This window comes from Anabrus simplex, chromosome 1 (genome assembly GCF_040414725.1).
Source record: "Anabrus simplex isolate iqAnaSimp1 chromosome 1, ASM4041472v1, whole genome shotgun sequence".
NCBI lineage: Eukaryota > Metazoa > Arthropoda > Insecta > Orthoptera > Tettigoniidae > Anabrus > Anabrus simplex.
Genome location: NC_090265.1, coordinates 328,292,339 through 328,311,636, shown reverse-complemented (window position 1 = coordinate 328,311,636; position 19,298 = coordinate 328,292,339). Strand labels below are relative to the sequence as shown.

At 38.5% G+C, this 19,298-nt stretch overlaps 1 protein-coding gene across 1 annotated transcript in view; it reads right to left on the bottom strand.

The window, feature by feature from the left end:
• The window catches only part of cno (adherens junction formation factor afadin), a 1,322,290-nt gene that overhangs the window by 12,745 nt on the left and 1,290,247 nt on the right, over window positions 1–19,298 (bottom strand). The window contains exons 28-31 of the mRNA XM_067134851.2: window positions 18,335–18,523; window positions 5,951–6,211; window positions 4,921–5,748; window positions 2,659–2,765 (exon numbers count right to left, since the gene is read on the bottom strand). Coding sequence (XP_066990952.2) covers window positions 2,659–2,765; window positions 4,921–5,748; window positions 5,951–6,211; window positions 18,335–18,523 — 1,385 coding nt within the window. The remainder of the gene's footprint in view (window positions 1–2,658; window positions 2,766–4,920; window positions 5,749–5,950; window positions 6,212–18,334; window positions 18,524–19,298) is intronic.

Sequence of the window (19,298 nt, the reverse complement as noted above, 5' to 3'; positions counted from 1 at the left end):
CAAATAATGTACTGTAATGTGCCCTCTCCCAGCCCACAGAGCGTAGTCATTTCTACTTCAGAATGATACCTACAACTTATTTGGCAGCGTGTAACATCTCCGAGTACCGTACGTAGATCTTTCATGTCGTTCTCTGTCAAGGTTAAATATTTTCACCACAGGCTACTGCATCGTAAATATTTCACAATGCACAGGAATCAGAAACCAGCCTAGCGGTCCGTCATAGTCAACCTCTGCTATTAGTAGACAGGCTACATTCTGTACTGTAGTGCAAAGTAAGGAAATGTGAGAGTGACTGATAAAGTTGAACATTCATTTTCATTTCTAACAGCCGAGAAATGCTGAGATCAAAATCTGTAGTAAAAAGAAACTGTGTAGTTTTAACCATACAAAATAAAGTTAATATAATCTAACGATTAAAGAAAGGTGAACTAGTCTCAAATTTAGTCAGAGTTCGGTGTGGGTGTGACAACAAGTATGGGACCTATTGAAGAATAAAGACAAAGTGTTGCAGTTTGCGGCGAGTTCTGACAGTTTGCATGGACTCGCTAAAAGAAAAACAATGAAAGCATCATCTTTAAAAGAACTGGATGCCCAGGCAATACCTCATCAGTATGAAGCCATTCCTCAATGTTACTTTCATCCACTTCTCCAAAATGAATGTTACTTTCAGTAGTCTTCAGGATGTCTTTGATCACCAATCCCTCATTTTCATCTTCATCAATGAAGTTGGTTTCAGCAAAAGAGAGGCGAATGTGTACCTATTAGTGGTCCTATGATAACAAGGCAGGCACAAATTTTTCACGAAAAGATGGGGCTCTCAGGGTCTTCACCAGCATCCAATGGTTGGCTACAGAGATTTAAGGACAGACATGGCATTCGAGAATTAAACATCGAAGAAGAAAAACTAAGTGGTGACAGCAGTGCAGCAGAAAACTTAAGATACGAGTTTAAGCGCATAACTGAGAGATACAATTTCGTTCCAAGTCAAGTGTGAAATGCTGATGAAACTGGACTTTACTGGAAGTGCTTACCCAGTAAAACACTAGCAGCTGCTGAAGAGAAATCAGCTCTCAGTCACAAATCTAGTAAAGAGTGCGTTACCATCGTGTGCAGTGCGAACGCTAGTGGCGACCATAAATTAGAATTAGCTGTTGTTGGTAAAGCAAAAAATCTGTGTTCTTTCAAAGGAACAGTGATGAAATATTTCCCAGTGGATTATTGTCATAACAAATCTGCATGGATGACACGCAATATTTTCAGGACGTGGTTCCATAATAAGTTCGTTCCGCGGGTTCGAGATTTCTTGGCGTCTAAATGCTTGCCATTAAAATCTGTCCTTTTTCTTGATAATGCACCTTCTCACCCTGTTGATACAGAGTTGAAATCAGAGGATGGAAACTTTTTTTTTTTCCTATTTGCCACCTAATGTAACTTCATTAATTCAGCCGATGGACCAAGGCATCATCGCAACCTTTAAGGTGCATTATAAGCGGGAATTGCTAGGCCTCTTACTTTCCGAAGAAACGTCGATGGTTGAGTTCTGGAAAAAACTCAATCTTAAAGAACCGCTTTATCTTGCCCAGAGAAATCATGGGATCTAGTAACCGCTCAGAACATCACTCGATTGTGGAGAAAATTGTATGTTGATGTCGAAGACCTCGTCAACGATTTTCATGGGTTCATTGATGAAGATGAAAATGAGGGATTGGTGATCAAAGACATCCTGAAGACTACTGAAAGTAACATTCATTTTGGAGAAGTGGATGAAAGTAACATTGAGGAATGGCTTCATACTGATGAGGTATTGCCTGGGCATCACATTTTAACTGACAATGAAATAGTAAATAAAAGCGCGAACCGGAAATTGGCAGTCAGCTGTGAAGTGACGAAGTGATGAGTGAAAGTGAGGAGGAAGGGGAAGAAGTGTGCGTCACAAACAATTGCGTACCACTTCAGACCACACTGGAGTCGGCTGAAATATTAATGGAATTCTTGGAACAAGAGGACGATACGGATTTTTCAGACTTTCTTGTAATTAGAAAGTTCAGAATGGACATAAAGAGGAAAATAAGTTGTAGGAGAGTGCAAAAAAAGTAACGGATTTTTTAAAGCAGCTTAAATGATACTAGATAAATTATTTATGGTCTGCTGGTAATTTAGGTGAATATTTAGTATGTATTGTTGTAGCTTTGACTACATTTTGGTTTTAAAGAGGGTTTAATGCACTGCATTTTAAGGTTATACGGTATGTATTTTATGTACTTTAAAGTTCATTAAAATGAATAGTATGGATTATCCAGGTTTTTATAATTAACCGTTCACCACTTCCCTGGCAGGTTTTATTGTAGTAACTTATATGATCTGTGAATAAGAAATCTTAATCCATATGTATAAAACACATTAAATCAGTAAAATTAAAATTTTGCTTCATTCATAATTATTTTTACCAAATTTGACATATCAAAATCTGTTATAATCAACTTCAACTCTTCAGACAAATTTCCATTGCAGGCCTGTGTTCTTACTGTTGTTGCTAATGGTAGCAATAATACTCATCCCACTTACAAGGGTGTATTTAAGGACATATTCTACAAATGCAAGTTGAATAATGGAGGATAATCATTGCTATACTGTATTATGATCAGAGTGACTTACTTGTACACCTCCTGTGCACCAATCACTCCTGGAGTATTACTAGGGAATGGTCCTCCATCTGGACTCTTTGGAGATGCCAGGAGTGTCTCTGCCTCACTGATGAAGTGCTGAAAAGAAGGCAAGAAAACATCAATTCTCTCTGCTGAGAATACTATCCAATGTGTTCAAGAACATGATGAAAATTTAATTTCCCCTGCTGTAAGTTTCAGTGTCTGCCAAGGAATTAATTGCTCCATTTTAGGGACTTACATCATAGTGATCAAGAACCTCACATTATGTAATTCGGAAAACAAATAACTCTTTTCTATTAGATTGGATATAGTAAGACAGGTTCTATTAATCTCCATATTACATGCCAATTAACACAACAGATTTCAGGGATCTCTTATAATCTTCAGTTGCCCACATAGAGCCTTCTGCGGAACTACCGACGACCTCCTGACAGCTTCAACAATGTCTATTCAATGGCTGTAACAACTTGGCATCTTAGTTTAGTTTTTGTTTTACTTTTTTTTTTTTTTTCCAACTTGCTTTACGTTGCACCGACACAGATAGGTCTTATGGCGACATTGGGATAGGAAAGGCCTAGGAATGGGAAGGAAGCGGCCATAGCCTTAATTAAGATACAGCCCCAGCATTTGCCTGGTGTGAAAATGGGGAAACCATGGAAAACCATCTTCAGGGCTGCCGACAGTGGGATTTGAACCCACTATCTCCCAGATGCAAGCTCACAGCTGCGCAACCCGAACTGCATGGCCAATTCGGCCATTTTTTCTTATCATTTGTTAATTTAGAGTATGTATTTACTTATATTTGACATCATTTCTGTTTTTTTGTACTTTTCTTTCTTTTTTTTTTTCTGTATTGTACATATCTCTCTCAATTTCTACTTTATATTTTACTTTGACTTTTTATATTTATTCTGGTTTGTAAATTACTTGTTGCTTTTACAATGTTACTCAATTTGTGCGCAGCTTAACTTGTACCATAAGCTAAAAAATAAATAAATAATCCTCAATCCTACTCTACTTACTTAGAGATTGCAAAGACAAATGCTAAGACCATAACAAGGACTCATACAAAGCAATGTCACACTTTCTGTTAATATAAAATCACTGTCCTACAAGAGAATCACTCCGCTCATTTGGACATCTTCGCACATATTTTCATGGGGAACAAGTTATTACACTACAATAAAATTCTAGGCTTCTCCACAAAGGCAGAATAAAAAAGGATTCTCAAAGAGGAAACAACAGTTTGTACATTATTTTTATTTTTTGCTTGATAATAATAATAAGGCTGTGTGTTTAATATCTTGGTCGTGCAAACCAGGTAATAGGTTGAGCATGTCATCATACTAACCAAATGGCATGCTAACATCTACAAACCATCTGACTGGGCAGCAGTCACCTTAGCAGGCCAAGGCCCTAAATGGGCTGTATGTGTAATGGGTTTGTTGGTTTATGTATTTAAGGCCCTTCAACTGATGTCTATTTTTTTTTTTTATATGTTAGGAAGTTGGAATTTTACCCTACAGAAACCTTTCACATGCCAGTGAATCTACTCACAAGTCTCTCTAAACCAACTGCAAGGATTCACTCCAACAACCCTGAAAACAAAACTTAACACCAAACCAACACAGCTGCTTGACCTATCTTACCAAAATATTAAAATTAAAAAGCAGCCCACAGCCCTACTGCTCTGATGGACCTTGGCCTACCAAGCAACCACTGCTTAGTCCAAAGGCCTGCACATTATAAGGTTGCATGAGGTCAGTGTGATGAAACCTCTCAGCCATTATTCCTTTCTAGATAAGATAACTCCTATATTATTCTAACATAGGCTGAGTAGAAATCAAATTAGCCCTCTTATTGAGGTAAAAATTAGTGACTGGCTCGGAATCAAACCCGGGACCTACTTGTAAGAGGAAGGCTCGCTATCCCGAGTGGCAATCTTCTGAACGCACTTGTCAGTGCCTTTGCCTGAAGTTTCAGGTACTTCAAATACACATACGCAGTTCCGACATTGGTAACTTTCCAAGTAATCAGTCCTATCATCTAAATGCCATTGAAAATTCTGTTATTGCCTCAGCTCATTTGGTCGGTTCACATTTTAGTCCCCACATTGCAGGGCTGTGTTCCTGTCTTAGTAGCTAAACTATATTTTTCAGTCATTTATATTCCTAAGATAGCACTTCATAACTACATTTCTATACAGTATTATTTAATGGTACTCCCAATGCAAGCTCAACTGCATACTTACATTTGGATCTTCTCGTATCCTCTCCAGAGCTGGTGGCTGACTTGTAGGCGGTGGAGGAGGCTGGTTGGCATTAGGGTCATGAAATGAGACTCTCTTGATTGTTGCAGTAGAACCAGACTGATGACTACTTTCAGATCCCCTATTATTAGAGACATTACCTCTTTCTAAGCCTAATGTTGAAATGTTAGCTGTCGAGTTCCTCAAGACACTTTGAGTCTGTGACATAACAGTGAATGAGGATCCTCGTTCAGGTGGCTGTGGTGGTCCAGAGTTTGCATTACGATCATTACCAGTATTTGATTGTGGCCCACTCATATGAAGAAGTGAATCTAACCTCTGAGCTCCACTCTGAGAACCTGGAGACAATGGTGATTTAACACTAAGTTCTTGATGTTGGAAATAATTATTTACAGTTTTTGGGTGTTCATGTTGAAAATAATTGTTTGTATTATTTGGTCCACTATTGTTAGAATTGGTTGACTGTGATGAGAGGTAACCATTGTACTGCTGATGATTGGAGCCCTGGTAGGTTCCATGATGAGGTGGAGATGCTGGTCCATTGATGACGAGATTTTCCAAACGTAAATGGCTGGGATCCATGGACTTAGAAGTTGGAGGTGTGCTAAACTGGTTACTGGATGGGCTACCTATGTTAAGGCTTCCCTGCCGTGATGACAGGATGGACGAGGGGGGATTACTCTGAGAATGAGGAGGTGATGAAGGATTTTGAGCCCCAAGGTGGTTCTGTTGATTCTGCTGCTGCTGCTGCTGTTGTTGTTGTTGTTGTTGCAATTGCTGAGTATGAATCTTCTGTTTTATTTCCTCATCCTGGAATAAAAATGACAAAACAGTTAAAATACTGGCTTGTACTTATAAATCAGTTTCATAGGCAATGAACAAATTTTTATACCAATGGTGCTCGTCTTTGTTAATACCACCACTGACAGATGGAGCAAGGGTAAATGTTAGTCTGAGGTACCCAAAACTTAATAAGTTGAAAGAAATGATCAGTTTCAAATGAAAGCCTCACCTTTCGTTTCCTCTCCTCCAATTCCAGCTCCTGTTTTCTCTTCATCTCTTCCAACTTTCTAAGTCGCTCCTTATCTTCAGAAGGCAAAGGTCTCGATGCAGCAGATGAACTTGGTGTACCTGGGGAACGTCCATCTTGCTGCTGAGCATCCAGGGCCATATTTGAACGATGAGCAGCAGGAGTTCGGGAAGCCCGTTCTGCTGCATCATCTTGTTGAAGAGTAGCCATACGTAGTAAACCCTGCACTCTCTCAACACTCTCCTAGAATAAGACGGGAGAACAAAACAATATTAATAGGCAGCTAAAGAAAATGCGATGTCCAGACATAAAGAAAATCTCCATTAAGATCATATTAACATTTTAAGTTTTCCAACCCTTCATCTTTCTTTCTGCACCTAGTGAAATATGTCTCTCTGTTAAGGTCATAAACTACATACAGTCACCACATTACACATATGAAAAGCCTCATTGAAATTATATAATATCCCTTACCATTATTAGTTACAGATGTAATTAACTCAAATACTCTATTTAATAACTTAAGATAGATTTATCACCTCAAGGTAGTGTGATTCATGATGATGTTGAGATTTTCTAGCCTTTTTAACTTTCCAAGAAAGTAATGCTCACATGTTCACATATGATCCCACAAGGGTACTTTAAAAACTTAAAACAAATAAAACTAAATTAACTTGTGGAGTTATATCTACATTTTTCATGGAAAAATATGTCAATTCTTCATAATTCTTTTGCTTCATAGGGAATTCATTTTAAGTAAAGATCTATTTTTCTTTTAAGAAAATGCACGACATAAAGTAAGGATTTTCTCCTAGGAATGAGAGAGTCTCTTTTAATACATCAATACAATCAAATTATGTTCCTAATGTACCAATAATGTACTTAAATGTAGAATACTTCCTCTGTCCCAAACTAATAGTTGCATTATTTTTTTAGCAAGTAATTTACTGACAATACACAATACTGAAAGGAATATACTTAGAGCACTAATAAAACACTACAAGCCAAAGCTATTGAGTTTACTAACAACTGCACCTGCTCACTCAACACTGTCTAAGACAGCATGAGCTGAAATGGCAGTGTCGGAGTTATACTGTAGAACTAGAGGAAAGCATGCCTGTAGTTGCCTTCTCTGTTTCCCCATATGAGGCAGTTTGTAGCAGTTCTTTCCGTGAACCTTCATGCATTCAATCATGACTTGTCAGGAAAACACTGTTCGGTGTCTCAGCAGAAAGGTCCTCGAAAGCTTTTAACACAGCAGTAACAAGCTCATTTACTGTGGATGGGTCCTCTTGATGTTGGAGAGACTGTATAACATTGAGGAGAGACTGTAATGCATTGAAGAAGCTGAGATTGAGAACATTCAGGTCTGGGCTATTTGGAGGCTGACAATACAAACATATGGTTAGACCAGTATTAGTAGTGCAGCTATAAACTCAGGATCAGAAGAATCAATGCATGGTTTTGCATTATCCTGTTGTATATAGACAGGTTTTGATGATGTCCATGAAGGCCATTTTGACTTGATAGCACGAAGAACTTTCTCGATGAGCATTTTTATGTATTCGTGCTGTGTAAGAGATCAATCATGGATAGGTTTTGTTACCACTGTCCCCCTGTGCCTATTTTTGCTATTTCATTTTGCTGGCTCCTGGGCGATGAATGGAAATAGCCCAATTTTACCATCAAAGTACTGGTTATGTACTGTACCAAGACGGGGTGTGCCACTGCTGCTAGAAACACAGTTTCGTAATGAAGTGTTTATTCTGAGAAGTTTGATGTGGATCAGGTTCTTCTGTTGCAAGGTAAAACTTGCCTGTTTCTTCGGTCATGTAAAACCATTTTCCATCAATATGGATCCGATCGAACATGTCCTGAAAACTTGCTCATGTGAATGCCTCCCTCATGAATGGTTGCTTCCAGGATGCGAAACATAACAAAAAGAATTGTTGCATCATCTATTTAGACATCATGAAAGCATTTGACTGTATCGGGCATGAGCACAACTCTCCGACAATCCAAAATTCCTCCAATATGTACACTAATTGAAGCATTTCTTACAAAGAACACAGTTCAAAACACATTGAAATTAAGTGTGGCCTAGCTCAGGGTCCCCTATCTCACCATTCCTGTTTAATTTAGCAATCAACACTGTAATACAAACTCTCACTGAGCACGACATATGCCAACATTATGGCTATGTTTTATCCTCATTTGCTTTTGAAAATGACCTAGTCATACTCAGTAAAACTGAAAGTGATGCTACTACCTTGTTAAATTTAGCCGAAAGCAGCTTTGCAGAAATTGGTTTAAGTGTCTATCCTCTTAAATGTTTTCTTTAATAAATCTCTCTCACCTATGCTGTTTAGTTTCTTGTTCCAAAATAACGTATACACTAGTGTCCAAAAGTTAAGCATAATCATTAAACGAGGCCATACCGCCTGATAGGAATGTCAGACGGATTACTGAACAAACGGAAGCTGACTCACACACCATATGTCACATAACTTGTCCAAAACAACAGTGTCAGAAAGGTTCTGTTAGCTAAGGTACACCTTTGACAACAACTAACAAAACTTTGCAATGTCTTCCACAACAAAATATACCATTAATAGGGTGTATGGTTACCCCTAACGGCCACACATGCTTCGCAGTGACGTGGCATGCTCTCTATCAGATGGTCCAAGTGCTCTTGTGGCAGTCAATCCCATTTCTCTGAAAGGGCAATGCGAAGGTCTTGGAGGGTCCTTGGTGGAGCTGACGGGATGCAATTCACCTCCCCAATGCATCCCAGGCATATTCTATAGGATTCAGATCCGCAGACCTCGCTGGCCAGTCCATGCAATGAATGTCTTCCCCAGCCAGAAATTCATCCATCAGAGCAGCGCCGTGCGGTCGGGCATTATCGTCCATTAAGAGGAAGTCTGGACCAACCACACCTCTGAAGACTCGAACATGTGGTCTCAGTACTTCATCCCTTCTCCGAGCGTTAACAGCGTTCCTCGGACCACCCATGAAGATGTGCAGGTCCGTACGGCCATTCAACATGATGCCGCCCCACATATGATGCCACCACCACCATACTGGTCCCGTTCCACGATGTTCCTGTGGTTATATTGGCTACCCTTATTACTTGTAATACCCGGTTCTCTCCAGATTAATGCGCAACAGGAATTGTTCTGAAAACTGAAGCGGGATTCATCTGTGAAGAGCACATGCCTCCATTCATTCATGGTCCAGTTTCGATGTTGACGGCTCCACAGTAAATGTGCCCGTCTCTGTGCTGGAGTGAGCGGAACGCACACCACTGGACGTCGGGCAAACAGTCCTGCTGTTCTGAGCCTCCGATACACAGATTGTTGGCTTTACATCCCATTAACTACTTTTTCGGTTTTCGGGGATATATATACACACATACACAGTTTGCTGGGAAACGGCAACCCCTGAGACGGCTGCAAGCTCCGCCGACAATTGTTTTGCAGGTGCACTCCGATTTTGTTGGGCTGTTAAGGCCAGATATCGGTCCTGCTGTGGGGTGGTTACCCTTGGTCGACCTGGTACTGGCCTATGACTAACATCTCCTGTGTCTCGAAATCATCTCCAAAGCCTGGAAATGACACTTTGTAGCATATTCAAGGATACGGCGACTTCAGTCTGTGTCTGGCTTGCTTCCAGGTGGCCAAGTATTCTACCCTGCATAATGGGGTCCAAATGGTGTCGTTGTGCCCTTATGTTGTCACGTTCACGACGAGGCTACACTCTACACACTATAACAGGGCAAACATGACTGAGGGAATATGGGGCGCAGGCACTGGCTGTGTTTACCTTGTGGTTACACCGCTAGTCAAAGCAGGGAACACTCCTTTCCTATACAGAGCGAACGCGTAAGGTTGGTAGGTGCATATGTCGTGCGATTTGCGGTCTATTTCCTGTTGCCCTACTTACTTGTAACTTATGCTTAACTTTTGGACACTAGTGTACATTTACTATATATACTCTGAAACAGAATACTTTCTATATTTTTCTCCAAATAGCTGATGGTATTTTGTTGCTGCAACTCATCAACACTGCTAATATATATATATATATATTGTATAGAATATTATATAGGCTTGAAGGTAAATTTAATTATATTTTCTAAAATGTGGTTGAATTTAATGAAACATATTACAGTAACATGAGAATTAACAGTTGATTTTCAGGCCAACTGTCATTTTTACAAAAGATGAGAATAATCTTATCTGTCCCTTTGCTAGTTCAGTGTTGGAGCCAATTGCTTGTCTTTAATTCAGACATGGTTTTCTTATGTTTCTATAGGCTGACCATATTTGGTGTAGCAGTCATCACGCGTCAGTCACAAATGACCTAGTCATTTAAATGTCTTATTATTGGCATAACTGGCCTCTTTTTTTCCCTCTCCTGACTGTACACAATACTAAACAAAGGTGGTGATCTTAGGCTTATCAACACCAAATGTCTAATTTTGAAATCAGCATCCAATTTGGTGCTTATAAGCAAACCTTCTGATAAGGCAGATAAAAATACATAATTTTTTTCCAATGTTTGATTCTCCTTTACTTAATATACCTACAGACATAGTTTTGTAATGTGAGGCTAAGTAAATGAATATTGAATTTTCACGACCACATTGATTGTTGTGGATTCGGATCCCACTGGTGTCTGGTTGGCCATCTCTTCAACACGTACTAAATGTACGTAACACGACCTAATAGACTGAAAGTCGCTTTCGATTGAAGCAAAGTATTTTACAAGAAAGCAGAATGCAAACATTGTAAGACACATGCTTCTCAGTTTGCGAACATGTACCTATGTTGTGAAGGGCTGTCACGTGATAAGTTGCAAGGTTTCATTGAATATATGTAAAAAAAAGTATTAGTTTAGAAAATGTACTTGGTGCATTAATATGTTACCAGTACCAGCAGTATGGGTGGTTAAGTAGAGCATTACATGGAGTGCCACTTGCTAGTATGTTATAGGAAGTGAGTCAGTGTGCAGGAATTTGAGGAATTTTTCGATGAATTGCACTAATTTGTAGGTAGGATTAGGTCTGAAATTAATTAATGGTTAATATTAATGTGTTTTGTGTCATATAACCAATGTCAACCATTGTAAATATATTTAAAGGCAGATTTCATGTTGATTGTTGTTAAGATCCTTTGATTTATTTATTTACTGTGAACTGATGATGATTCCAAGGGAATCTATACCAGTTTTCACTTAATAAATATTATATATTGTGTTGAATGGTGGAACATCCCTCAATTAATTCATATTATATAAGTTATACGTCAACATGGAAATGAAAATCATAACTTATGATAGGTCTTATGCTGACAATGAGATAGGAAATGGCTAGGAGTGGGAAGGAAGCGACCGTGCCCTTAATTAAGCTACAGTCTTATGTCAAAATGGTAAATAATGGAGAACTGAATGGCAGTTATTAGATGTGGTTGGTGTACACTGAAATATTTTACACAGTTATTTGTGAGATACCATTACTGCAGGTTGCATGTTTAGGACTATCCACATTTGGAGATGTGTAGTATTCCTGAAAAGCTTAAATTCATATAAGAAATTTGATTTCTTCACACTTAAAACCAAACATCACCTCTTCTTATGTCCGGCTCCATGGCTAAATGGTTAAAGTGCTGGCCTTTGGTCCAGAGGGTCCCGGGTTTGATTCCCGGCTGGGACAGGGATTTTAACCTTAACCGGTTAATTCCAATGGCTCAGGGGCTGGGTGCGTGTGACGTATTCAGCATTAGAAATCATCCTAGGTAGGGACCTCTTCTTCACAGACATGCAGGTCGCCTAATAGGCCGTCCACGAGAAAAGACCCGCACCAGGCTTCTCCAGAGGCCATATGCCATTATTACCCATTCTTATTATTACACAATTAACTAGTGAAGTAATCACACTTGCACTGCAAAAAGTATTACAACCCTTTACTTCGGAAAAAACCACTTCAAGCATCCACATTAGTTGTAATAATGGATATTTTACAATGATATACAGTACTAGCTCAAATTACTCCTTCATTACAAACTGCAAAATGACACTTCTTGTTCTCTCCAACAGCACAGCACAGCTATCATATACAATACACAAAATTAATTTTTGAAGTAGTATTTTCATTTCAGTGAATACATGTAAAAAGGGTTTAGTTTAGAAAATGTATTTGGTGCATTAATATGTTACCAGTACCAGCAGTATGCATGGTTAAGTAGAGCATTACTGACAGCAAAAGGAGATTACTAATCCTTTCTACAGCTAAAACAATTTATTACTTGTTTTTATTATAATTTTACTATTTTCCTCTTCATTACCTTCAAAAGGTACATTTATGATACCTTATGGTAAATGACCACCAATAAAATGAGAATAAACACAAATTTTCTTTATTCATCTGGAACTGCCAAATGTGGGCTCATATTTTGTACATTTCTGGAGAGGGGAAGAAATTTTAAAATGTATACATGACAATGTCAACAATAACAACAATAACAACAATAACAACAACAACCCACTTAAGCTCCTCCACCATAAGCAACATTGAAAGCAAAGCATAAGCAATGGATTACATTTACAACATTCATATACCAACCTTATACATTTACTACAATTTTGAATAATCAAAGGAGGACCAACTTAATAATTCTCTTGTAGGGGAAACCCTATGTGATATTTTCTTCACCTTATCTTGGTTATTTCTGGGGTCACTGAAGCCACCCATGCTCTTTTTTGGTATTGGCCAAGGATTTAAAGCCGGATATCCTTCCTGATGCCATGTAATGTTTGAGACGAAAATCCCAATCCAGGATCGACCAGGATTTGTACCTCAGCCATCCAGGTGGGAAGAAGCCAGTAGCTAAGCCACTGAGCTAATCACACCCCTTCTTGTATTTTACATACAGTAGAAATCCGTTATAGTGAGAATTCATAATGGCGAAAAATGTACTCGCCATAGCGGACTGTCATTATAGCCTTTTTTTCCTTTTTGCAGAAATCCGTTATAGTGAGAATTCATAACGGCGAAAAATGTACTCGCCATAGTGGATTGTCGTTACAGCCTTTTTTTTTTTTTAATTAATTACAAAAGTCTGGTAAAAACCTCACACACATTAAAATTGGTATGCAATGGCAATCAATTTGTTCAAAACTTGTGTTTTGCATTTTTGCATACTATGGTTTACTCATTAGTTATTTTGATGTGAACATGTATGTTCAGTTTCATTCTGAAAATTTGTAGTAGTATCACTCCATTAGCTTCTGTGACAAATGTTTCAGGTTTCTTATTCAAACAGCATCACCTAACCTAACTAAACCTCATACACATCATGAAAACTTATCTCAAGCACCAGTAGAATAATGATGAATTTACACGGCAATAGTCTTTCCGGAATTTAAACAGACATGAGAAAATACAGTGAACCTTTGTTAGTGTGTTCCTCATTAAGACAATATCTCACTTAGCACATCATAAATTCAAGTTCCAATTCACATCTTATTAAATCTATATAATAATATGTCACTTATCACATCACAAATTTTCACTATTACCGCTTAGTATGATCACATTTTCCTAGCCCTTGAACACGCCCTTTGTCATCCCTTGTGAAAGGAATGTGATTTCCGACCAGATTAAAGTCCTTGCCATAGGAGGCAGATTGAGGAAAGTTGTGCAAAAACAGGGAATGGCCTTGAATTCCTAACCTTTATAGGGTAAATTACACCTTTGGGAAGCCATTAGCTTCAGGAAAGTTCACTTTTGCTCTCTGGTTTTCAAAGATGTTGCTGAATAACCCAGTAAGCCTTTTTTGTGTTTGTATTTTGCATTCTTTTCAGAGGTTAGAAATGTATTCTGTGTTGAGTGAGACAGTCAATAGTAGCAAATATTTGTTGCATAATAGCATATATATGGATCAGGGACATAACTGTGTGAAACTGACTAACGTGGTGCATATTTGTCTTGTCATGGTTAAGGATACTGAAAAAGTCGTGAAATTGCTGACTAATGAAGACAAAATTAAAACCCAGGAAGAGGACAGGCAACTGTATCTTTCAACAGTGGTGCGTATGTTGAAACTCGCACCTTATGGCAAAACAGTGGGACTAGAAAAGACGTTAATAGCTAACTGGTCCGAAATATAAGGCTTCAGCTGACATTTGGTTTAGAAAGAGTGTGTGTTCTGCAATAATGCACCAATACTTCTATAGGCCTCAGTGCAAATGTTTTTATATTTGTTGTCTGGTGTTTTAGCTGGCCCTGTGGTGTAGGGGTAGCATGCCTCCCTCTTACCCGGAGGCCCCAGGTTCGATTCCCGGCCAGGGCAGGGATTTTTACCTGGAACTGAGGGCTGGTTCGAGGTCCACTCAGCCTACTGTAATGGACTCATTTCATAGCCGATATATCTCAGAGAAATGGAAAAGCGCCGCACACACACAACTTTCATCTTCTCTACCATCGCATCAGCCGCCGACTGTCAACTAATGTTCTGCATGTCAGCGGATATCCCGATGACGTCACATGTTACGTAGTTGGACAGCTGTTTCTACTGGCGCATGCCCACTGCCGTAATGCCCACTACTTTCTAGAAAGTGCTAGTCCTTCCTCTCCTAATTCCTCCCCCTCTGCACCATGGTATATATTCGTGGCTTCGCTCATACCCAATTGAGATGGACTTCAAGCCTGGGTAGAGGGTGGAACTATGACAGCTTTATTTTTCTCTTATGGAGCAGTGTATATAATTTACCTTCTTCTCGTTGCGGAATGCTGGACATGGACAGGAGGTATGACTGACATCTTTTAAAGCTGTAATATGAACACTGGTAGTCACCTAGTGGTTAATGGGAAGCATGCCATTTCCTAGCAAAGACTTTATTATTCTTCACCGATCTACGCCTGGTGCGTGATGTTTTAAGCTTTCTGAGGTGTGTGTGTCTGGCATCTATTACTTCTCATGCCCTCTTCAACTGTGAACATAAACTATTTGTTCATCAATCCTGGTCTTGATCGATACACTTTTTTCCCCGTTACTTTGATTTGAACCATTCATGATTAAGTGAGACTGGGTTCACCTGCTTCAGATGTCATCATGGTTTAAATTCGCAGTCAAAATCACTTTCCGGGTATTCCTTGGCATCAGAAAACTTGTATTCTCATTCTCGAGGTGTGTAATCTTCAACATGTGTAACCAATGAACTTCTAACGTTTTCTTCGGTCTGGAATTTAAATTTGTGTAAATTTTTTGGTATTTCTGGTTAGCTTGTTAATTTGCTTTTGGGCATGTATCTATCTCCTTTATTCCCTTCCTCCCCTTTTATTTGTCTTTTCTATACAATGTATGTATGTTTGAGAAGAAACAATATTTGTATGAATTCCTTTCTTTTCCACGGCTACATGGTAAATGTCAATAGATTTTCTTGTAAAATTTTGTAAAATTTAGTATTGTTTTTCAAACAGATTTCTGTGTCAAAGCTATCGTGCTCTCTTATCTTCCCTTGGCAATCCTATGTCTGAGCCTAACATGAATCCCTGTGCAACATTTACTTATTGCGCTCCTTGTTTGACCCAACGTTAACCTTAAACTTTCTCCTTGGTATTCCCAGCTATTGCTTCCACTGCTTTGTTCCTAATTTCCTTTCATGCAGTTACATAATTTAAAAAAAAAAGAAAAAATGTGAGTATAACCCCTATTACACTTAAGTGCTAAACCTCGTTATTTCTGTGGTGCCAACTGTAATGAATTATTGTAAGGAATTTTTACTACTAGCAGAAATTCCCATCTGAGTTGGGATTGGAGTCCATCTAAACCTTATTATTATTATTATTATTATTAATAGGGCGTTTTACCCTCCCCACATTACACTACGTGATTACAATGAGGAGCCATCTGATGGTGAGACAGCGGCCCTGGTCTAGAAAGCCAACAATAACGGCCGAGAGGATTGGTCGTGCTGACCACACTACACCTCGTAATCTGCAGGTCTTCGGGCTGAGCAGCGGTCACTTGGTAGGCCAAGGTCCTACAAGGCTGTAGTACCATGGGGTTAGTTTTTGTCTGGTTTTTTGCACACCTTTTAATACACTGCTGTTTTTTAATAATCTGCAGGTTTTCATATTTGTTTTCTCTTCTTTTTCACACCTTTTAATACTCTCATCTCAGCTTTAAAAATGGTAGATAACATTTATATTTCACTGAACCCGTACATACATGACGCAAAATGCATGCATATCAAGGGGAAAAAAAATCATATCAAGTGTTTGCATATATAATTGTTGGATAGTTTTTATTAGTGAATTCAACAGTATGTTTTCTCGCTTAACACATTCTTTTTCCTTGTCAGCTGCAGAAACATTCTAACAAGGTTTTATTGAATGAACTAACCTCTGAAATTAGTCACCCATTCTGCACTGTATTTTGAGGCTTATCACATTTTTACATAATTTCAGAACATAGCATTAAAATTAAGCAGTTGTTTACTTCAGCCTTTTTTTTTTAATGAGTTAACTAATGCTATCGGCCACATTATTTATGCACTTATTACGGAAACTTATTTTACTTTCATTTTGAATTGTGTTTACAGAACTTCTCAGTCAACGGGCATTACTAATCGACTCCAACATCATCTTCGAGTTCAATTGTCGACGAGAGAGCGTCTTAGTGCACATAGCGAGAAAACTATACCAAAGATGATTAATCGATCGCATTCAATATAATCGCTGGAGTGGATAAATATAGATAACAGAAATATAATGCAAGCTTAATCGCTCATAATAACGGATGCATCAGTGATTGGGCTCCCACAATAACCAAAGGATAGAACACAGTTTAATATAGGAATTTTCAAGGGACAGAATAAAACTGTCATTACAACAGAGTTCTCACTATATACTGTACTCGCTATAGCGGACTTCTACTCTATATAATAATCTAATTCTGTGTAGGACGTATTCTAAATCTAAAAGAGTAAAGCTTAACAAAATCAAAAAACTGGGAAATGTATGAAGATGGCTCCCTCTTTCAATACTATTGTGTGTTGGTATTTGTGTTTCTGTCTTTCTATATATGACTTGAAAATCAAAAGAAAAGTAAGTTGTTGAAGTTGATTTCAGTTGTAATGAATAATGGAAAAAAGGTGTATTTACCAGAAACCCCCCCATTGGCACTTACGCCCTTGAAAGGGCTTTGGCCTGTCCAGCGATCGCTGCTCAGCCCGAAGGCCTGCAGATTACGTGGGGCCGTGTGCTCAGCACGATGCATCCTCTCGGTCGTTATTCTGGGCTTTCGAGAACGGGGCCACCATCTCACCGTCAGATAGCTCCTGAATTCTAATCACGTAGGCTAAGTAGACCTCGAACCAGCCCTCAGGTCGAGAGAAAAATCTCTGACCTGGCCAGGAATCGAACCCGGGGCCTCCAGGCAGAGGCAGGCACGCTACCCCTACACCACGGGGCCAGAATTTACCAGAACACTACTCTATTAATACTTTCACCTTCCACAAACCATGAGTGTTGTCTCATTGTTACCGTTATTGCCTCACTTCATTTCAGTTTATATATTTTTCCGCATAAATGAACACTGGAGTATTAGGCTAAAAGTCAAATTCTACAAATTATAGTTCCATTGGATAAAGGTATTGAAAGCAACCTTTTCTCAGATTCACCAATCAAAATGTTTGTCATATAGACAGTATGAAAATTAGCCAGTACAATGAAGTAATATGATTAAAATTTCCAATTCTGTTGTGATTGAATGAGGGCTTTTACTTTCTTCTACATGTAACTGCTTGGTAATACTCATTTCTCAAATATATTTCTTAAAATTATTCATAATTCTTTCTCATTGCACTTAAAATGAAAGGGATTAAAACTATAGGCATTCTTTATGACAGACATCTGGCAAAGTTAAACCAAGCATCATACAGTAATTCTTCACAGCATTCCAACTGATTCACTATACATATGTCATCCTTTTCATCTCTCCCATCCCTTACCTTTGTTTAAACCAACATGATAACTCTCTCTATTAATGCTCAAGCTAGAGAGTTGGCAGAAATTTGTATATAGTTAACATTTGATAAGAAGATACTGGTACAATTGAAAGTATCCCTAATCCAACTGAGTTATCAAGCAAAGAGTAGCTCTGAGTCCTTCCCTAAGCTGTGGAGTTTACTCATGGTAGGTTGTTTAGTCCTTAATATCTTTGCCATCAATCAATAGTATGGTAAATCGCCCAAAATCTTAAATACTGTATACCCAGATTTTCGTAACTTATTGGTAAAATCACTTGCATTGAATAAAAAGTCAAGAGGGGCAGAAGAATGTCAAACAGTCCGTCTTACTTGATCGTCTTCTCCTTCATCGTCTTCATCCTGGCGAGCTGCTTCTTCAGCACGACGTTGGAACTCACGCTCTAATTTGAGCGCCCGCAGTTGTTCTTCTTGTTGAGGTGTTCTGTGGGGTAGAGCCGTTAATTCGGTTATTTGCTGATCTCGCCAGGCTCGAGCTGCCTCACGCCGTCGCTGCTGTTCCTGTTAAACAAGGCCGTGGTTGGTAGGACACACACAGACAGGCACACACAAGGAGAAAACAACGCCACCACACAGTGCAAATGAGCCTTCCTTCAAATACAAGCATGACATGCAAGAAAATGAGCTAATAATTAACAATGAAGTAATATGATTAATATTTCCAATTATTAAATCAAATATTCAATCAATTTGGCAAAAATTATAGTGAATTAAAAACCCACCCACCTCTCAAAAATCTGAGAAATAGAAAACCCGTACTCTTTAATTCATTAAAATGATGGCAATAGCATAATAAATATACCTCATTCTTATATCTCAAACTATATTCCCTAAGGTGTCCATATTGTAAGATGTATGAACATTCATATAATGACAATTAAACCATTTACCAAAATGGCAAGATGAAAAGTTGTAGTTCTGTTTTATAGGCCAGGAATATTGTGACAACTGCCTTAGAGAACTTGTGCACTTCTGATTAGGCTGGTGAACTAGATTTATTTCTTATTTTACGGCCTTATTAGACCACTTCAGTTGATCATTTTCTGGTCATCTTTTTCAATAGGTTTCCTTTCCGAATTGCCAGTAGCCTTTCATTCATTCTGATCTTCTCTGTTGTTCCTTATCTGTATATACTCTTATCATTGTATGTCGTTTATATGTTTTTGGTTTAAATCTTGTTTTTTTATGTTTTCCAGTTTCTTGAAATTTTCTGTTTTGTTTTGCAAATCGTCCAGAGTTAATTTTAGTTCTTCCATATCCTCTCTAATTTTCTTTA